The 21,279-nt window shown below is 41.5% G+C and overlaps 1 protein-coding gene across 1 annotated transcript; it reads left to right on the plus strand.

The window, feature by feature from the left end:
- Window positions 1–7,479: 7,479 nt before the first annotated feature.
- On the plus strand, window positions 7,480–19,759 carry tnfaip3 (tumor necrosis factor, alpha-induced protein 3). The gene is made up of 9 exons (XM_086259087.1): window positions 7,480–7,815; window positions 9,432–9,840; window positions 13,802–13,992; window positions 14,090–14,231; window positions 14,647–14,817; window positions 14,925–15,102; window positions 15,287–16,284; window positions 16,460–16,653; window positions 16,776–19,759. Exons 2-9 carry the CDS (start codon window positions 9,534–9,536, stop codon window positions 17,049–17,051), a joined length of 2,457 nt encoding a protein of 818 aa, XP_086115213.1. The 5' UTR covers window positions 7,480–7,815; window positions 9,432–9,533; the 3' UTR covers window positions 17,052–19,759.
- The last annotated feature ends 1,520 nt before the right edge of the window (window positions 19,760–21,279 follow it).

A 21,279-nucleotide genomic window follows, 5' to 3' on the forward strand; every position in this document is an offset into this window, starting at 1 on the left:
ACTTACAAGGTGTACCTAATAAAGTGACTGGTGGGTTTCTCATCGGTAACTTCAAAGTTACAAATTAAAGTTAAATGTGCATGTCAACCTGAGTTTTTGTTCAGTGGTATTGGCAGCATAACATTAATTTGCCACTCGTAGTTTATCGTCACACACAGAGCATTTGTTACCACATACAAGTGGAGACACACATTGGTGATAAACAGCTCAGAGATCCAACGATGTGAGTCATACATTTCTGGTGTACACACCCAGCACCTCCCTGACTGGGAATTAGACTTTGCTCAGCATGTTGTGGCAAGTTTGGTTTCTCTGTAAAATGGGAGTGGCAAGAACAGAGACAGGTAGGGGAAGGGAAAGACAACACAAAGGTAGAGATCGTAAGGGAAAGTAACACAGCACTGAAGCAGGAAGAGAAAGAAAGTGAAACAAATGGTATCACACTGGAACTTTTTAATCCACACCATGGACTATAATTATTTTCCCTCTGTGTTGTTTCTGTTTTTCACGTCACAGAGCGAAAATCTGCTGCACCATTGTTTTCTGTTCATGTAGCACCACAGTTCATGATAGTCAAACTTGGGTATTTGCAGTGTATTTTGCTACACAGTACATCTACAATATAAACACATATAAAATAGGTGCTTAATAAAACTACTGAGTACTTCCACAGTTATTCCTTTTTCGTTGGTGGATCATGTTTAAATGTTTTTGACATGTTTGACCAACAACACAAAATGAAGATATCCCAAAAAGTTGAATCTGTTTGTGTGGACATAGCCTTTTCAGTGGGAGTGACTTCTTCAGTCTCCGTGAATAATTGAGCATGAAGACAAAAAGAAGTAATATTTATTCAACAGTTGTGCATAACAAGAAAGTATCAACAACTTTCACTTGAGACAAAGAGACTTTTGTTTCTTTTCTTTGCTGTAAAAATCTCCCGAAAGTGCAGCTCTAAGAAAAAGCAGCACTGTAAGATGATATCTTTAACACATTAAACGCATCTTTGTAATTTATGTGCTCGATTTTCTGCTGTCTTTATCTGCACAATGCTGACCCCCTCAGGTCTGAGAAGTTACAGAATAAACATGCTGGTGATGAGATAGAGATATTAACAGAGAATAGAAATGAATAGAAATGTGGTTCATATAAACAGGAAATTCTAACAGTGAAAAACTTCTCAGCTGCTGTTTTTATCTCTGTAAAAGTTGTTTTTTTTTAATTCAGCATATCAGTTAAAATTAAAAGTCAACATGTTTTTGTAAGCCCTGAAGTTTAAGAACGAGTGATTCCACAAGGAAAGTAGCAAAAATATTGTTATAGAAATTAAATGAAAGCAATATCAGTACATTAAACGGTACATTACTTCTAATGCTGTTATACACTCACTGGTCACTTTAATAGGTGCGCTTCACATCGATCCCTGTTTTCCTTCAGAGATTATTTTATTCTTTGGAGATGAATACACTGCAGTCATAAAGGGTTGGATATGGTTAGCAACATTACTCACTTAGTCTGTGATGTTTAAATGATGCTTAATTGGTACTAAGAGGCCCACACCATTTCAAAACCACAAAAAATGTGAGCTGATTGTTTAAATAAGGCAGGATGGATCCATCCTTTCATGTTGTTTCTGCCCAATTCTGACCCTGCCATCCAAATACAGCTGCAGAAATTGAGACTCTTCAGATCAGGTAATGTTTCTACTATTATCTCCAACTTACTAACAGTTCACCATCAATGTGAGCATGCTGAAGTGCCCAGAAGTTGACAAATCACAACATATGTTGTATAATGGACTATGTAAATGTTAAGTTACTTTACAAACATTGCAGGCATCGAACATAACACAAATGAATGCTTGATGTGTGAACTGACGTTCAAATATCCACACAACCCGGAATATATGGATGAATTCATGTTGAGCATTTGAAGACGTTGTTTGTCTAATGTCAAGTGCATTTGGTGAAAAGAAAATTCAGCCCTCAGTTTCCCATGCACTCTCATCAGAAGAACCATTTTTATAGCTTCTTCAGGGTCACAAAATATTTAGATTTTCAAATACTATTTACTAACTTTATGATGTAAATCCAAGTTTTTATATTAATTTTATGTTCTACAACGACTCTGGAAAGTCCCTGACGTTAGTAAGTAATTGTGGTGTGAAATGTGCTGTATTTCCTTCTGTATTGTAGTGGAGCAAAAGCAGAAATTAAAGAAAGAAAACAGTAAATACTTCAAAGATTTATTGTGGTACAATTCTTGAACCAATATGCTCAATTACTCTTTGCCACAGGTTACCAGTACAGCTTTAGTAGCTCACTGGTTCCCTTTAGTTTGTGTTTCCACACAATTGCCACTGGAGGTCAGGCTTGATCAGCACAAGAGCTTCCGTGGCTGCGTCATCAACCAGCTGTTCAATCCACAACTGCTTTCTCTGAACCAGTCAGCATCAACTTTTACTACTTTCTTAGGAGTAGTGGCCCATAAAAAGGGGGACATATCACAATTAAACAATGTGAATGTCAGTCTTCACCCCTACACAAAGCTGTGTATACTAATTTTTTAGTGGGGGTTGGTTTCGATCCGCCTCCGAGGTGCTTTCCACTGAGAAGAAGAGTCAGAAGAACATTGAGATGTTCCTCTTCACAGTTCTCTCCAGGGTTCTCCCCGCTCTTCTGCCACCTCATACCAGGATGGGGCTCCGAAGCTTTTGGGGCTCTGATGGAACAATCCGGGTTCAGAAGTCACTCTGAGGGACTGGCCGCACTGTCAGAACACAAGAGACGTTTGACTCTGGAGGATGTATATGGGTAAGAATGAGGCTGATAGATTAATGTAAAGTAAATGGTTTACCAGCAGGATGTACATATCCGACATACCTGTCATAAATCCCCAATTCCACTTGTGCTCCGCCTTTTAACACAGATGAGGAGACTGGGCAGGGTGTATATGCCAACATTATTAGGCTTGACTAAGATTTTGCAAAGCTCATGTTTTTGTTGTTTTGGCAAATGTCTCAAGCTTTAAAACAAAGCACATACAGCATGCAACAAAAGCATTGCAAGTAAGCAGCAGCACGGATTTGCTGCCAGCTAAGATCAAAAAGTGGATGCCACATTTTAAAGTAAAGGTTACTATCAAAGTCTCAGTGAGTCAGATTTCTACTTCATGTTAGCAACTGTTGCTTCCTTTAGAGCATCAACAAAATCCCCTAATATGCAAGGTTTCAATAGACTGCCAAGGAATATAATGCACACTAGCAATATTTATTTGAATTTGATCATTTTTATGTTTTTTTAATTTGAAGAAAGGGTGAAATCTTTGCAGACCCCTCTGTCTGCATGTTCATGGGTTTTCAAAAGCTGTTCAACTTTGGTGTTTCAAGATGGCAACATTGTAGGATGTATTCAAGACTTTTACCTCTGCAAAAAAGTCCTGCATTGATGAAGTTGCTCAATTAAAAGTAAGTAGCCATCATGTCTGTAGAGGCTAAAAGTGTCAAGCTGACATCTACTTTTTTAGTAAGTTATTGTTGCTGATGCATTTATTTGTAAGCAATAGTTTACTGTTGCAGCCAATCCAGTTAGAGCTTACTGCACTGCATACTGCCAGTACTTTCATCTCAATTTATTTTATCAATGCAACATATTTGTGTCCTTGGATTTTTTGAAAAGCATTGTACATATCTAAATTATTATTATATTTATTACTTTAATTGTTTTAAAAGGCCTCTTGTGTGTTAATTATTTAAAGCAAATATTGACAAATAAATGAGGTGAAGAAAAAAGTCCAAAATAAATGAAATGGAAACAAACTGTGCAATAATCTTGAGTCACCCTGAATTTTTATATTTTGCTTCCAGGGAAAGGCTAAACTTGTGTGTAATGTTTTAAAAGTGGTCTTAAGCAATAACTCTCCAGACTTTCTGCAGATCTTTCCAAGGGTTTCTAATTTGTTGTTGTTGTTTTGTTTGTTTTGTTTTTTTGCTTTTTCACTTTTTTCACTCATTTTCAGTCCAGTCCTTGTACCTGACTATTTTAAGAAAAGAATATTTGGGGTTTTTGTTGTTTTTTAAGCACTGACCTATGAATTATTCAACTATAGAGGGATGAAGCAGTGTTCTGTCTACACATAACAGACAACTTAACAAAGACCCCATTATAAAATGCATCTCCTGGGACTTTGCTACTAGCAGCCTGTCACAAAAACACATTTGTTCCTATTCTATATATTTTTAAAAAATGCTAACAATAACACAGCTTGACAGACATAAAATTCTATTTTTGCACCAACAATGGGATTCCCAAAGAACTATTAGCCAAAAACTTGCCCCATCTCTGCATGGTGTGCAGCATATCCTCAAAAATGTAACTTAACTGAAAAACTATTCAGTTTTGAGAAGAAAGTTATAAAAGTATGCACTACTGTGGAATCCTTTGACCTTTTCTTGACAGACATAAATCCTTCCAGACGTTATAAGGAAATGTGGACTGCAGTACAATGGTCAGGTGGTTTTATTACAGTATCATCTGCTGGTCTAATATAGGTCATTTAATGAGGGAAAAGTTCAGCATTGATATGAGACAATAGTGGTGGCGGTGGTGGGGGCAGTGACTAAAAGAGGATTGCTCATACTGGTGATTTGAAACAGCGGAGTGGGCCAGTTGTCCCTTCTGGGGTTTTCCATGTGCTGATGACTATGCTACTTAGCTTTCACCACTTCCACAGCCGGCTAGTATTGATTATTGACTTCCGGCCAATGACTCAGCCAGCATGTGACTCAGTAAGGAACTTTTAAAAAGTTTGGAAACTGAAATTTTTAGCTTTATCTACAATAGCCCCCTCAGCAGCATTCAGTCAAAACAGACCAGAGTTAGATGGGTTTTTCTTAAGTGCCCACTTACTCAATCAAAGGCCTTTTTGAGGTCAGTCAAAGTGACTTTATAGATGTTCATTTTAACAGCCGGTGCGTGCAAAGCATTACCTCAAGGGCAACAGCTTGAAACTTCGAAAGGTAAGACTGATTCACAGAGCTCATTCCTCGTGAATGCTGTCAGGTGTTTTTTAAGTTTCTTTCCCCAAGTAGGTAGAAAACTGAAATGTAGTTTCAACTGTTGGGGCAGCTCAACACAGCAGTAGGAGTCTTTCCACAGGTAGGAGAAAGGAAATAAAAAGTGAGGATCAGCACAGGATAACAACCGCAAGATTAAGACGAACTATCTTCTTTCACAGCGGTGAAGTGGATATTTGTCCACAGTGGGAAAAATATAGAATAAAGTTTTACCTCAGCTTCAGGCCTACTCTAGATTTACGTGAATCCTGCCCTTACATAATAAACATGTTTGTTAGGATGCCAAATTCTTGTTAAAGCTACTTTCAGTTACTGTGACTCTGGCTGGATTAATCTTCTTTTGAAACCTAATGACAACCAAGTTTCTGTGGTCTTTCTAATGGTTGATTCAACACTGAAAAGATGACATTATAAATTATCTATCACTTAACTGAGAACAAATTTACAGACCGACATTAATTTGCGACAGTTCTGTGGTAACTGTGCTCTGTTTCTCGGCCCATGACAGCTGGGATTTGGACCGAATACTCGTATTTGCACGCCGTGCAAAATATACTATTTGTACTTGGTTATTTTTTCTGATTTATCTATTTTATGACACTAGAAATTAGGGGTGGGAATCACAGAATGGGTCATGGCATGTTAATCTAATCTTAAGTGGCCCAGGACAGCGCAATACACGACACAGTTTAAATGTGCATGTGCATATTTGCGTCTGCGTGTGTGTGTGAATTAAAGTTGCAAATAAAGTGCCAGCTCCTTTATTAAACTCTTTGATTTGCTTTACCCCGCTCACTTAGTGAGTTTCTGTTTTTTCATTGCAAATTTAGATAGATATGCCTATTTCAAACAATTGAAGGAATGTACAATCCATATTTTTAAACACAACAAAACAAAATCCCAAATATATTAATTTTATATATATATATATATATATATATATAAGCAATTCTGATTTTATGCTTCAAAAGGACTAGAGAGAAGTATAAACTTACCGCTCCTTCCTGTCTAATGACTTAGTCAACTTCAGTTTTCCTTTAATTCAAGAAGTCAAGAAGACTTTGGTAAGTTAAACTGACAAGTTAATCAAAAAAGAAATCAGGGGGTGTATGCATGTTTTAATAAAAAATAAAAAATACTGGCCCCAGTGTGTTGTATAGTAAGTCGATGCTAAGTTATATGTAGCTCTTTAACTTTTTGGTCCCAGTAGTACTGCAAATTGAATTTATGTTTTGTTTTTGATTGACTTAAGGAAATCAAACCATCTAAAAATTTTGCTTTTGTAACTTGCAGCATGTGGGCTTTTCCAACTTTTGTATTTTCACCTCCTCCTAAATGCTAAACTGAAACTTTATTTGTGTTGGAACACACCCATCACACAAAGCCTAAAAATATTTGTCTCTTTATGTCATCTAAATGTGTCACACCTCTTTTTCGCGTGCATAATGCTAACACATGCAACTCCAGCAAGTTGCATGTGTTAGCATCATGCATAACTTAAGCAAACGCTACACTTGGAAATAAAACATAAAGCTCTGACTACTTTTCCGTTGCAGCTTCTGAATGGTAGACCGCAGTAAAACAGTTAAGCATGCTCTGCCACATACTAGAAGCTCAGTCAAGATAATAAAACTTGTCAACCACAACAAACCACAGGTGCACAACAGACTTGTGACTTGACTGTTGTAATGCTTTAGCCGCCTTGACAGCCAAAGTCAGGTGGGTTGCTGGATGATGGAAGATGCACACTTTTCTTGGTAGACTAGAGCAAAGATCATCTGTTGATGTTTAGTATTGAACTCACATGAAAATGAGAGGCACAATTTAACCAAGTGTCAGTTTACGTTTCCATTAGGTGGAGACATATGGAGGTTAAGAGGCTTTCTTTAAGAGGAAACCAATTTTTGTTTTGTGATTTGGGTGGGAAGAGCTAGAAACTTTTGCCAAAATAAAAGAAAACTTCACTTTACATGAACATTGAGCTAACTTACTAATGTAGTGAATGAACCAGCGGGTTAGCAAAGAGCTCACATCTGCTTCTTAAATATCTTTGAGCAAGACAGGAATCCCCAAGAACCTGAAAGTCTGTAATTATATTTACATGATTTGCTAACAATTAAAGCACCATCGCATCATTGTTTCAATAGCTACAGTCATCAGACCATGAATGCACATATCAGTGCATGCAGTCAACAACTCAAATCCATTTCACAATCAGGTAATGAGCTTCGTTTTCCTTACTCATTTGCTGATTCTGAAGGTTAATGATTTATTTTTTAAGGCTGTCTCATGAAATAGAGTATGACGCGAACTGCCTCCCTCCCTCAGTGACGCTCCTTTGTGCTCAGTAGGTGGGATATGCTTTTCAGTATCGAGTCAGACAGATAGTAAAGACCCCCTGGTGGCAATGAGCTGCAACTACAGCGGTTGTGTGTGTGAGTGTGTGTGTGAGTGAGTAAGAGAGAGAGAGAGAGGAAAATGGGTGGACGGAAAGTCCCCGTGTGGAAATCCCCTTTGACTTGGACTTTTTCCTTGTTTTAAAAAAACTATCATTATCGTACGTGTGTATTCTTTTGAAAGGCTTCGCAGGCTGCGAGGGCTCCAAAATAGATCTGATACTGAAAGAAAGAGAAGGTTGAATGGCGCCGAGGACCGCTGCGGTGAGGCTGAGTGAAGTGGCTGAGAGAGGACTAGCCTGAGCATCCGGGAGGCTTTTGTTATTACCCCGACATATTACACAGGTAAGACGCCAGCCTTCCCTCCTTGTGCCTCCCCATGTGGACACACATTTCTTAGCAATTGGGTGAGACTTGGTGGGTAAGACCACGTTTGGGCCTTGAGTAATGTATGGTCGTGTTTCTGGGGACACGGAGGAAGCTTGAAGCCTGCTCACGACAGTGGCTTTGACAGCCATTGTTTACAAAGACGTCACCCTCGAGCGGATAGCAGGACATTTAAACAGCCAAATGTGGCATCGGCGAAGCTACAGTGTATCGATACCCGCGCTGTTAGACGCGATTGAACGCTACATTGTTCCAAAGGTAGTTGTCATTGGAATTACGTAAGCCTTTAACGTCAGCAAAGTCTCCTGTTATTGTGTTTTTGTGTAGCCAGCCATCCTAAACCGCAGCGTCCACCCGGGTGCTGCTGTCTGTCTGCCTTAAAGTGTGCCCCGCTGTGACAGCACGCCACGCTAATGATTCGTGTCAACATGCTCCCTGACATCCAGGTGTCTGTTGTCTGGTCCCTCATGTGACTGACTAGCCCTTTAGCACGGCCTAGTCTGTTGTTGCACCTGCTGATGTTTGGGTAGTAAAGGCACAGAGGCCAATAGAAGCTCGCTGTTCAGGTGTTTGTGGACTCGAACAGTATCTTTCGACCTGACTGCCAGCTTGCGAGAGGTTGATAGAAGGATGTTGTGGGAAGTTTAAAAGTCAGCAAAACTCCAGGCCCACTTGCTGACCATTACTTTCTACTTCCTCTAAACTGCTAATGCGTCTTCACTGCGTTGAAATGTGAGGGGAAATAGTCCTTTAAAACCTTCCCTTTAGCAAACTTGACTCAAATTGGGTATAGAGGTTGTGCATTGAACCTCAGTACCTTTATACTTAAAGTATAAAAACTGCCAAAAGTTTCCCTAATTTTCCTAGCTTTCAAATTACTGTAACAAATTGGGAAACGTGGCTGAATTAAAGTTGTATTTTATTTCAATTTCATTGTTCTTGACAATGACAATAAATAAATACTACTACTACTACTACTTTATTTAGGGGAAATAATTCTGCAGCTGCTTGTCTTTTAAATGACTTCAGGGAGTGACGTAAACCCAGGTTAGATTATCTTCCTCCTGTACTGAGAGCAGTGTTTGTGTCTGTACTGAAAGCCTATAATTTTTCTAATGATTCCCAGCCTTTTAAATGGAGACTTTATGCAAGCTGTTGAGGGAGGAGGCCTTGTGACCTTCCCATCAGCCTGGGAAGCCCTGGGTGGCCTTCGGTTAAGGTCTGGAAAGCACCCGTTTATTGTTGGAAGTCTTTGAGCTCAGTGGGACACTAGGAAGCCCTGTTGAGGGAAACTCTCAAAAACCATCAAGACAAAAAGGAGAATTAAAAGAACAAACAAGAATACAAAGGGGTCTTTGTGTACTTTATTCAGTTGGGCCCAGCAGAATCTCCAGGAAAAAGCACCATACAGCCTCCATACTGGAATCATCCTTTGTGATGGGTAGTTTCCCAAACAAACTGTAAATTAAGTTGTGCCTTAAGTCTTAATTTGTTAGGAAGGGGACTCTCCACTGAAAATTTCCCACAAATCCCTGCTGTGAAATAACATGTCCTCTCCGCTTCTCTCCATCCAGTTTCCACGTTGATCCGGCATCGGTGGTTGGTGCCTCCTCCTCCTCCTCTCCTCCTTGCTCCTCTTCCTCCCCTCCTTCCATTCACCTGGCCAGCCATCCGCCATGTCGCAGGGTCAGAACTTCCTCCCCAAATTCCTGTTTGTCTCCAACCTGCTCAAGGCAGTGAAGATCCGACAGCGAGTGCCTAACGATGTGGTGAAGCCTGCTGCCAGCGGTGGCCTCATGCACCACCTGCGGGGTATGCACCGGTACACGCTGGAGATGATCGCCATGAACCACTTCCCCCAGGCCTTCAGGGAGGTGGTTCAGGCCGCCATCCTGGACCGAGCCATGCAGGCCTCATTAGAGAAGGAGAAAAAGCTCAACTGGTGTGGGGAGTTGAAGAAGATGGTGCCCTTACGCACCAATGGTAAGAACGATTATGCTGATGTTGAGGAGCTGTTCTGGAATATGGAGGCTACAGTAAACCAGATTTCTGTGGTGGTCTTGTAAGTGGATGAAGCTCCACGAAGCTTTGTTGATGTTCAAAGATGTTTTATATTATTGGTTGTATAGCAGAGGGCACCGTAAATAACTGCTGTTGGAGCAGTAGGTGATATTCAACACGAATAGAACAATTCAGCAGATTGGTCACAGAGCTAATGTTGAACCATTTCTCCTTGATTTTAGAAGCAAAACATATTGCGCTCAACACAGGATGTGTTTTGCTTTTGTTTCATTTTCTATGAGAGAGATGGTGAGCTCTTATGAGTCAGGACTATTTGATATGCAAATTCTGAGATGTCATTACTCACAGGCAGGGTTACTGTAAATGACAACAATCGAGGGACGTGAGTTCCGCTTTCACATAGACTCATTTAGCAGCCCCCTTGGTTTTACTGTGCCGACCTTAGTGTTTGACTTTAGGCACCCCACTGCTAAGTCATGTTTTCTGTTACGTGAATGTTGTAAGACGGGAACATCCCAGGGCAGGCAAACATGTAGACTCGGGCCTGATTACTTCTGATCATAGTTGTGTACTGGGAAATTCTCTGGCGTCACATGCAGGACTGTTATTTACTGTCTGTGATGTTTCAGACCCAACTATTTCCACAGTTTTTCATTTGCTGCATTTGGGGTATGCCCCCTCTTTTTCTGTGTAGGTGTGTGTTAGTGAATGTCAGTGGATGTCAAAAAAACACACCGTTTTACCTTAAATTCCCCACCTGCCTGACTTTATGTGACTTTATGGATTTGTGTTTGTGATGATCTGTTAGAGCTCATCAGACCTTGTTAAAGCAAACGTGTGTGTCTCTGGTGGCCTTTTCCATCTATACTGCAGTAGCTTAAACACAGCTGCTGTGTACATCAGATCTATTTTAAAGTTAATGGAGAGCAAGGTTTTTGAGAGGAATCATCAGCTATAGCTTCACAACAGAAGGAGGAAGAGGAAATCAGTCATAATTGCAGCTTTGTGCTAAACATGTGAGTTTCCAGAGGAAATAGTTTCTTTCTTTCTCATGTGAGAAATTCCTACATTGGTCACATATCAGAAGTTACTTTGAATAATTACTGGATGGTTGAGGAACTTGCTGGATGTGTTATGTCCTACAGTACTTTTTTTAAATAGTGAAACTCTTTGAAAGGGTCCCTGCCAATTCTGAAGTTAGTAATCACTGAAGGACTTACTGTAACTGTCATCAGCACATAATTCCCCCTTGCAAAGACCCCTTAATTGATGACCAAAATGGATGACTTCTGCTGCCAGTAACCTGGCTGGAATTTCCTGGTTTGCGAAGATGATGTCATAAAGAGGAGACAGAATTTAGTGCCGGAGCGTCTAACTCTGAAGGACCCAGACGTGACTTTGAGCAGAGGACGGACAACACGCACGCACGCACACACTCACACACACACAAGGCTGACTGACTGCTGCTGAGTCACTGGAGCTCAGCAGACACACACAAATACAGAAAGAAAACGTGAGAGAGAAGAAGTCTGTTCACTGATGTCCAGCGCCGTCGTCGGATATCTGTCTCCACATCATCTCAGAACTGAATTTACCAGTGAACCCAAAATCCTTATCTCATTTGGTCTATGCAAATGCACTAAAGATCCAAACCCCATAACCAATTTCCCCGAGCCCGGCTTAATTACGAAGCAAGACCACAGAATATAACTGACCATCAAAAAAAACCCAGACTCATAAAACTTCCACTCCGCTTCAATTAAAATAACAGGGCCACATCCGTTTTCCTGATACATCCAACTCTTCCTCCAAGTAAAACAAGGCTTTATTAGAATTCAGTCTCTCTTCTGTCTTGAATGTCTCGGACACATCCGTGGGGTTTTCCCAAACAGTATCCCATGTCTGTCATGTGTCCCCATCAGGAAGGATTTGTTCAGCTACAATACACTAACTTCATGGTTAAGTTACTGGGAGGACACATACACTGCTGCAGTGTTCTGCCTTACAAGTAAAGCTTTTAGGTTTCTTTTGGGGCATCCACATTATTCCTCCTAGATTGGGGTATGTGGTATGTGCACTTTGTTTTTATAAGCAAGACTACACAAGGAAAAACTTGATGAGGAGGCGACGCATGAGCAAAGGATGAGCCAGTGAAATTTTCCATATCACTTTCTGTAAAATGGGACATTGGCCTTAGTGGATAATCTATGAGCGTTTTTCTAGTTTGGTAATAATTTACTGCAGTTGTTTACAGTCACAAATCTTGGGCCATTCTCACACAACAACCTGCAGACAAGGTGTGGGAAAGTGCAGCCCTGCTGGAAGCACACTGTTGCAAACTTGTGCTGTCACCTGGACAGTGACCAAATTAACTTAAGTCTGGCTCTGCACTGGTATGTTTTCAGGAAGTTCCCCAGCTTGCCACAGAGGAAGTATCTATATATAACCTGATGGGAGCTGCTGAACCACTTTCATCTTTAGTTTTCAGGCACCTCACTTTGTGATCATGACTTTTTTTCATGCAAGAGGAAGTGATTACGTGTGTGGACATTTGTTTGGATTTGTGTGTACCTTTGGGCCTACATATGTCTGGTGTTTTTTATTAAAAAAGCCTTGCATTTTATGTTTTTGCTGAGTGATGCAAGAGCACTGAAATGGAACAACATCTAGCTGGTCTGAAATGGAGAAGTGTTTTTTTTTCTCTCTTTAAATACAGCGAGATGTTCCTTCAGTTGAAAGAAAACAACTGTAGCTTAGATTGCATTAATTGAGCCACACAACAATTAATGCTACACTGAGATCAGATTTTGGCCTATTTAACACTTGCATCAAAACAAAACAACATTTTATGATCCTTTTTTTTTAGAAATTTTTTCCTAGCTGTTTCTTAAACCTACTTAAACTTAAACTTTTCCTGTATAGAGGAGAGATCTTGAAAATGCCTGTTTAATACAGCAGTATTATACAAAGAAGGGTGCAGATGCTTTATGTGTATGAAGTTACTGCCAGGTAAATGTTTGTGGAGGGAAAAAAAGAAGTACACATTACAGTTCATGTGTATATGCTTGTGCATGTGAGGACCCATGTTATCTCTGCTCATTAATCACAGCATTCATCGGGTGTTGATTGTAGTATTTAAAAAGATAACATTCCATCCGGTCCAAGTCACGCCTTTGTGGAAAGTACAGGACCAGCTGAGTAGCATTGATGAGTTGGGATCATAGGAGGGGAGCATGCACACATGCACTCGCATGAAAGACAGAAGTTAGTACAGGGAAATTCCTGTGTTTAGTGTGGCAACAGGGTTTTTCAGAGCTGCACACATTAACAAATATGGGCTCTGCTGTTTCACAATGAGAAAAAGACCCAGTACTGCCAAAGGAGAATAAATAAAATTCCAGGATTTTTAGCCGCTCACGCTCTCACACACTCGTCTTTTCAGCAACCAAGTCTTTACCTATATTCTACTGACTGGCTGCAGTGATAAAGGCACATACGTTTGGCAAAAACAAATATATGTATGTGAGAATTCTGGTTTTCTATACAGATTTAGATTGTAAAAAGATTCAGTTCTTCAAAAACATGTTCCGGGGAAATTACGGGTCATTTTTATCAGCCTTGTCTGTGGCGTGTGTACTGTTAGATGTATAAGGGTCATATAATAGTCGAAACACCAGATACTAACGACCAGCCCAGCGGCCTGGAAATCCCCAGACTTTAGTTACACTTGTGTGTGTGTGTGTGTGTGTGTGTGTACACATTGCAGTTGCCTGTTTTTATGCTGTATGTGCATAGCCTTTGTATGTGTGCGTGTGCATGTGCCTATTCACAGAAGGAGAACTTTGTGTCCTGTGTACAGAATCAACCAACCATAGTACTAAAAACACATGTGTTTTCTTGCCTCCTCTTTGTGTGTCTGTAGGAGATGGGAACTGTTTGCTTCATGCAGCCTCTCAGTACATGCTGGGTGTTCAGGACACAGACCTGGTTCTTCGGAAAGCTCTCCATGGTGTTTTGAAAGAAACTGACACGGGCGTCTTCAAAGCTCGCTTCCAGGCAGAGCTGCTCCAATCTCAGGAGTTCACCCAAACTGGACTCCGATACACCACCATGGTATGAATTTTCAACTAGATCCATTTTCCATTACTTTGCTTTGAGAAAACTGTGCTCATGCAGAAGTTTATTTCCTAATTGTGTGCATTTGTTCCAGAACTGGGAGGATGAGTGGGAAAAGATTGTGAAGATGGCATCGCCAGTCTCCAGTAGCAATGGCCTCCAGTTTGATTCTTTGGAGGACATCCACATCTTCATCCTCTCCAACATTCTCCGCAGACCCATCATCGTCATTGCAGGTACTCCCTTTTTTATCATCTCAAATTATGCTTATTTATCCTTGTTAGCCCTCAAAGACTCACTGGTTTTGTAAGAGCACATCTTGTAATGTATAATATATCACCACCATTCCTCAACATTTGCTCTCGGTTGTTTTGAAGTCTTCTTAATGCACTGTGTCACTTACTGTCTATCTTAATAAAGAATCTCAAATGACTACTGATGATTTCTCAACTTCAAAATATAAAAAAATAAATATGCAGAAACATGTTTGCAGTCATATTTGAGCAAAGCTTGCTTTTTCAGGATCTAAAATCCTAAAATGACTGCACATTGCTCCATTTATTCCACTTGAATTGGGTGCAGCTCTATAAAAGTTGTTCATTGTCATTTGTTAGAGAGTTATAAACTCTTAAATCTTTGTTCTTTCAACAGACCAGGTGGTCAGGAGTATGAAATCCGGCACCTCCATCTCTCCTCTGAATGTGGGTGGGATTTATCTGCCTCTACACTGGCAACCCACAGAGTGCTACAAATACCCAATAGTGCTTGGCTACGACTCCCAGCACTTTGCACCCCTCATCACCATCAAAGACAGTGGTCCAGGTACAAATCACAAAGAAATAGGTGTTATATATTTGGCACGATAAAGGGACAAAGCAAGACCCCTGTTCATGGATTTGGCTCTGTGTATCTTTAACTGAATTTCCCAGAGATCCGAGCAGTACCGCTGATCAATCCGAGGCGGAATGGCTTTGAGGAACTGAAAGTTCATTTTCTGATGGAGAAGGAGCAGCAGCAGAAAGAGAGGCTCCTCAAAGAGTACCTGCACCTGATAGAGATCCCTATCAGATTGGGCCATGACATTACACAGATTATGAAAGCTGCAAGGTACTTGGGCATTATAAGTTCCATCCATTGTTAAATGCAGCCTTGAACAGCTCATGGCATAAGAATTGTTTTTGACTGATTATCAAAGATAATTTAGCCAAACTACTTTTATTAACTATGAATTTGAAAGGGAAAAAAGTAATAAAATGCAGTTAAGAACCACATTGTATGTCTCTGTCCTAAGGCTGGATGAGGGAAACCTTCCTGAAGACATGAACCTTATGGAGGACTACCTACAGCTTGTGAACCATGAGTACCAGCGCTGGCAGGAGGACAAGGAGCAGGCATGGGCCGCCCAGCCACAGCGTCCGCCACCCTTCTCCGTCTCCCAGCTCTCGCTTATTGAGATCCGCTGTGCCACACCACGATGCACCTTCTATGTCTCTGTGGACACGCAGCCTCATTGCCATGAATGCTTTGAAAAGCGGCAGGCCACTACTGGTGGAGGAGCGAGGATAGAAGGGGTAATTCAGACTAAGGAAGGAGGTTTACAAGGTGGGGTAGGAGTCATAGGGGGATCAGAGACTGAGGTGAGCTCCAGAGGGGCCAGAAGTAGCAGCCCCCCATGCTCTTCATCTGGGAGAGGAGTAGTGTTATCCAGTCCCCGCTCAGCCCCGCCCACCGCCCCCAGCCTCAGCCTATACAGTGAAACACATGCAATGAAGTGCAAGACACCCGGCTGCCTCTTCACCCTAAGTGTGGAGCATGATGGACTTTGTGAGCGCTGCTTCAACTCCAGGCAAAACCATGGACCCCCTGGAGTTGGAACGGCCGCTACAGGACTGCCAGGGACCAATGGGGGGCCTGTCGTTCCCCACCCAGCCCAGGGCTCCGGCTGGAACCAGTGGGGAGGCTGTGAGACCGAGACAGAGCGATGTAACATGTGCAGAAAGGAGGCGTTTAGGATATTCAATGGCTTGTGTCCACCCTGCATGCAGAGACAGCAGGCTCCAGAAAGGGGAGAGCCACAACAGATCAATCCCAGGACTGAAGCCTCATCTTCAGCTTGGACCCAGGCCAGGGACACTGAGCGGCCATGCCTCACTCTAACTCCAGGGCACACCTCAGCTTGGCAGGGCCCTGTGGCCCGACCTTGTAAAAGATCTGGCTGCCAGTTCTTTGGGACACCTGAGAAACTGGGTTTCTGCACTATTTGCTACGTAGACTATCAGACAAATCACCGTAAGTCCTAAAACAAAACTAGAAAACACTTCTTGCATTGCACGCTTTTCGTATATATAAAATTTATTATAAAAGCCGTATAGCTGTCTTAATAAACATCTCATTTAACTGTTCTGTTTGTTGTTATTCAAATGTCATATGGCACATTGCTTATGTTGGCCACTGTTTCTTCCAGACCTGACTCCTCCTCCTGCCCCGGCCCAGAGTCGGCATGGTTTGGAGACAGGCTTCCAGAATGCCTCACGATGTCGTGGGCCTGGGTGTGGTGCAGTTGGCAAGGTGATGCTGGAGGGCTACTGTGATAAGTGCTACGTAAAAGAGCAAAGTGCAAGACTTAACCAAGTCGCAAATCGCACGTCCCCTCCTCTGGTAGGTACCTGCCATACCTTCATAACTCCTCACTGTTCTTCACATGTCTTGTTTTTTTCGTGTGTTCTTCTTCTTCGCCTGTTGACAGTTCTTTCCATTCTCGCTCTTTCTCTGTACAAAAGCGTGAACGAGCAGCAAAACCCAGATCTTCGCAGCAATCCCAGACCCAGACTCAGTGCCGGCGGAGTGGCTGCAGTAATGTGTCCCCGGGTTGCACAGACCTCTGCCCAGAGTGCCACACGCGTGGTCAGGGCAGAGAGCCAGGAAGACGGGCGCAGGCGCCCAAAGAAAAGTCGAAGCAGCGGTGCCGGACACAAGGCTGTGACCACTACGCCAACCAAGAGAAACAGGGCTACTGCAACGAGTGTGACCACTTCAAACAGATTTACCGCGGCTGACCACATTTAGCGCCCATGCACACGACAGCGATGATGACACATCGCTAGCACGCTAGAGCCGCCGCCCTGCTGTGGGCTCTCCATGCCAGTCAATGCACCTCTGATACTAACTAACCAACTAACTAACTTGCTAGTGACTAACTAGTTACCTTATGGCCTGAAAATCAAACCCCCCATGTAGAATGTGAAGAGAGAGTGTGTGTATGTGGGGGTGGTGGTGAGTGTGTGTGTTTTCGCAGTAGACATGGCCTCCAGAATACCTCTTTGTGCAATTATTATCATCTGACATGCCCTGCGCACTTACACGGTGAGAGGTTTGGCTACATGTCAGAGCAACTGAATTAACTCTTGTGTACAATATGTATTTAGAGGTACGTAGTGAATCGTGCCGGACAAAATGATTGTATGTCGACATAACAAGAAGCATCTGACATTGCTTTCTAGACCACAGCCAAGGATTTATACCCCCCGTCTGTCTGTCTGTCTTAACCCATCTGTGTATCTGTCTGCCTGTCTGTCTAGCATTTGCTCTGAAGAAAGAGAGATGCAGTAGTTGGGCATGCCCAACAGCAAATCTCTGTGAAAATAGTCAGCAGAAGTGTGCAAAACTGGGCCAAAGGAAAGCAAGCAAAGTGCTTGAAATTAAGTTAAATGGCATTCACCACTGTTTTGCTTAAATCTCCTAAATCACTCATCTATGTCCTCACAACCCAGACAAAGATTTTTTTTTTTTTCAAAAAGATTCTCTTGCAGTCAATATTGTAAAAATGGTCAAATATTGATTTTCTTCCATTAGCCAGACAATAGCAGGGTTAGTTTATATTTTGAGGCTAATTAACCTTATTACTGTTACATATCTGATGTAAATTGCTTGATATGGAAAGTAAAAAAACAAATTATAAACTGTGCAGGACAGACAGGGCAGGCCCCTGTTAGTTTTGGTGCTACATGTACAGAAATACAAGCCTCTCCATTGTAGCCAACATGCTGGTGGTTTCAGCGGACAGAAGGCAGAGATCACAGTAGAGACAGGACTCACTCTCTTTCAAAACCTCCTTTCCTTCCTCTTATTTCCCTTTTTCTCCAAAACAAATCTGTTGCCTTGGACGTTGTTTTCCTGTTTACTTACCACTTAAGCACCTAGAAACGCATAGACACATGCGCACACATATCTACACAATGTATACACCAACATAATATCGTCAGTCCTGTTAAAAGGGGATTGGCAACTGTGAGGAGAACTGAGACTACAAGGACAGGCGAAGTCTGGATAATTATCCACCCTACTACTGTATACACACGCACACATGCAAACACAGCTTTGTGAGATTGTATGTCCCCACCCCAGCCTGAGGTAATGTGTAGGTAAATGAACCTGTAAAGATGCATTCCTCTCTGCTTCACCCTCCTGGATGTGCCAAGGCATCACTTTCAAAACTTCAGAGAGCAATCCTGTTGCCTGCTTTGGCTAATCTTGTCTATCTGAATGTGTTTGTGCTGCTTGTACAGCAGCACAGTATTGGGGCTGATCCTCGATAAGTTTTGCCTTTACATAGTGATTGAAATTTTATGGACCAGAGGGGCCTGATCAGTGATTATGGATCAGTGCTCCCACTTATAAAAAATGCTTTTGTGAACATGGATCTTAGTCCATACCGTAGGACCTTCCAACCCGATGCCTCATCTTCAATACACACACACACACATACACACATACAGATAAAACGTACGCGTGTGTGTGTCTGGAGTACACAAAAAACTGACATTCCTCCTCTTTTTTTCTTTTCTTTTTTTTTGAATTTCAAATGTATTTTGATATATTTGTTTTTTTTCTGCCAAAAGAGGAAAAAAAAACAAAAAAACGTGCCATCAATTGCCAAACAGTTGTTGTTACCTCCTTAAAAACGGCCAGCCTGGACCATTCTAAACTAACCAGAGTGCCACAGATTGACATCTCCTGTTCTGCGCAACCACAGACTTCAGCTAATCCAGATCTCTCATGCTGAAAACCCCCTAATGGACACCATCTTTCCGTGAACTTATCTTTTATTCAGATACGAAGAAATGTCTGTCTGTAAAGATAAGCTCAAACATGAAACATTTATCAGACTCAAATTTGGTAATAACTGGAACCTCTTTCCCCTCTTACTTTAGCTGTGGGCAGATATCCATCTGTGGCTCTAGTTAGAAAAGCATAGACAACCAGGCTCTTGGTCTGCCTTTTCATTCAACTGTATCTAAAGCTGTCAGGCCAGCCCACGTGTTGACGGCCTGGACGTAGATCTCTGTGTGCTTTAATCACCTCTAGACAAACCTTAATCACTTCAAGGCCAATTAGTGCTCAGCTCATCATAACCTCTTAACAAGGGGCTCTGACTGAGTTTGACTGGGAGGAGATCACATAAGTTGCACATGACTTGTCTAAGCTGCTGAGGCATTTAGGAATGGTACTCCGACCTGTGTAGGGACATTCCAACAGTAGGAAGAGCATCGACTTAAGAGCAGAAGGTGTAACAAAACATGCAAATGGTGTGGAAGTTTCTTTGTGTGACTTTTTGACAATAGGGTATTGTATGAAAAAAGCCTGGTTTTATTTGTTAAGTATTTATTCATATCAAAATATCTGTATTGTGTGATTCAATAATTATTTATATGTCGTCCTGAAATGAATTATTTTTATTAAGAAATCTGAAATCTGACTGATGTGTTTCTTGGGTCTGTACTTACTGTGTGTGTGCGTGTGTGTGTGTGCATATACTTGTGTGGATGTATTTTGACATCAGGTGGAACCGTAGAATTTGATTTGCGTGAGGATTGGCGTCAAACATTTATTATATTGATAAAAATCATATTAACGTGCAGCCCCATGTCAACAAGTGCAATCGCTGTCAGGGGAGAGTTTATTATAAGCTTTTGAAGCTACAACTTACTGATGAGTCTCAAATGCATCACCTGCTTGCAAACAACACCACAAACATCATTGGTGATGACCCTAACTCTAGAACTAGGCAATTAGAATATGTTTATTGATTTATTAAGTTGTTCTCCAAAATATTTTCAATTGGGAAACAAAGAAAGCGTTTATTCAAAGTGACATACATCAAAAATATCTATGTTTTCCCCCCAAAAAGTCTCCAAAATATACAATTATAGGGGAGTGCTAGGGTTATGGATGGGATTATGCTTACTTAAACTTCATTGGGTTAAGTTGCTGTTTGGAAAAGAAAGTTGTAAAGATGAGCTTGTTGCATTTATGTTTAAGTGTATGATGGTTCCAGTTTAAAATGAGGTTTTGCAGAAAGGGAACGTTGTGGGTTTTTCGAGAACAGCTCATTCAACCAATGCATGAGTGACTGAGGTCATCAGTAACTCGACATCAAAGGCAAAAAAAAGCACGTCAGGCTGTCATTGTGAGGAGAGTTTTGTCCCGAATGAGTAATGTTGTATAGTGGTTAACAGCTTTTCCTAATGTGTGAAAGTTCCAGACCAGTAGGAAGCACAAGTTCCTGTGAAGGTTGTGTTAGGAAGGGCATCTGGTGTAAAAGTGCGCAGGTCCGTCTACTGTGGTGACCTATTGTGAATAATGGAGCAGCTGAAAGAAGCTAGAACAATGCAAAAGTTATTGCTTTTTACTCCCTATACTTCATTAAATACTGTTTCGGTGTTAAAATTATAATTGAGTCAGGGTAAAGCCTGGGGCCCTTAGTTATGATGTTATGATCAGTGAAGGTCCTTATAAAGATAGCTAAATATGGCCTTGTGTGTATGTATATGCCTCAACACACAGAGAGTGGAGCAGGCGGCAGCCACACAGGGGAAACAGTGGTAAGAGAGTACTTTTAGCCAAAATATGGGAAGTGTTCATCCAAATGATGTCAGACTTGGCATCATACTTAGTCAAGTCCCCAGCAACACACTCACCAAGCTTGAACTGGGTTGGATAAACAGTTGTCAAAATAGGCAAAGAAAAAAGAAAAGAGAGACATAATTCTCGAATTATTATTAGTAACATTACAAATGGGTTTGTTCGGCATTTTTTTCTATTATTTTCTTGTGGCTGGTTAGGAGGGGGCAGGAGAATACAGTATATGAAACACTATAATGTGTTCTAGCCTGCATGCACTTGCATATGGAGTCTGCTTGTGTTCTCAGATGCTCAACCTTCTTATTGCTTCTCTTTACTAAGCTGGATATTGCTTAACGCTGTTTCTGCAGACAAGCACTTGCA

Source organism: Aulonocara sp. 'chitande type north' Nkhata Bay, linkage group LG13, assembly GCF_057382095.1.
Source record: "Aulonocara sp. 'chitande type north' Nkhata Bay isolate Kocher_YH1m ecotype deep benthic linkage group LG13, A_spYH_male_GT1.1, whole genome shotgun sequence".
Lineage (NCBI taxonomy): Eukaryota > Metazoa > Chordata > Actinopteri > Cichliformes > Cichlidae > Aulonocara > Aulonocara sp. 'chitande type north' Nkhata Bay.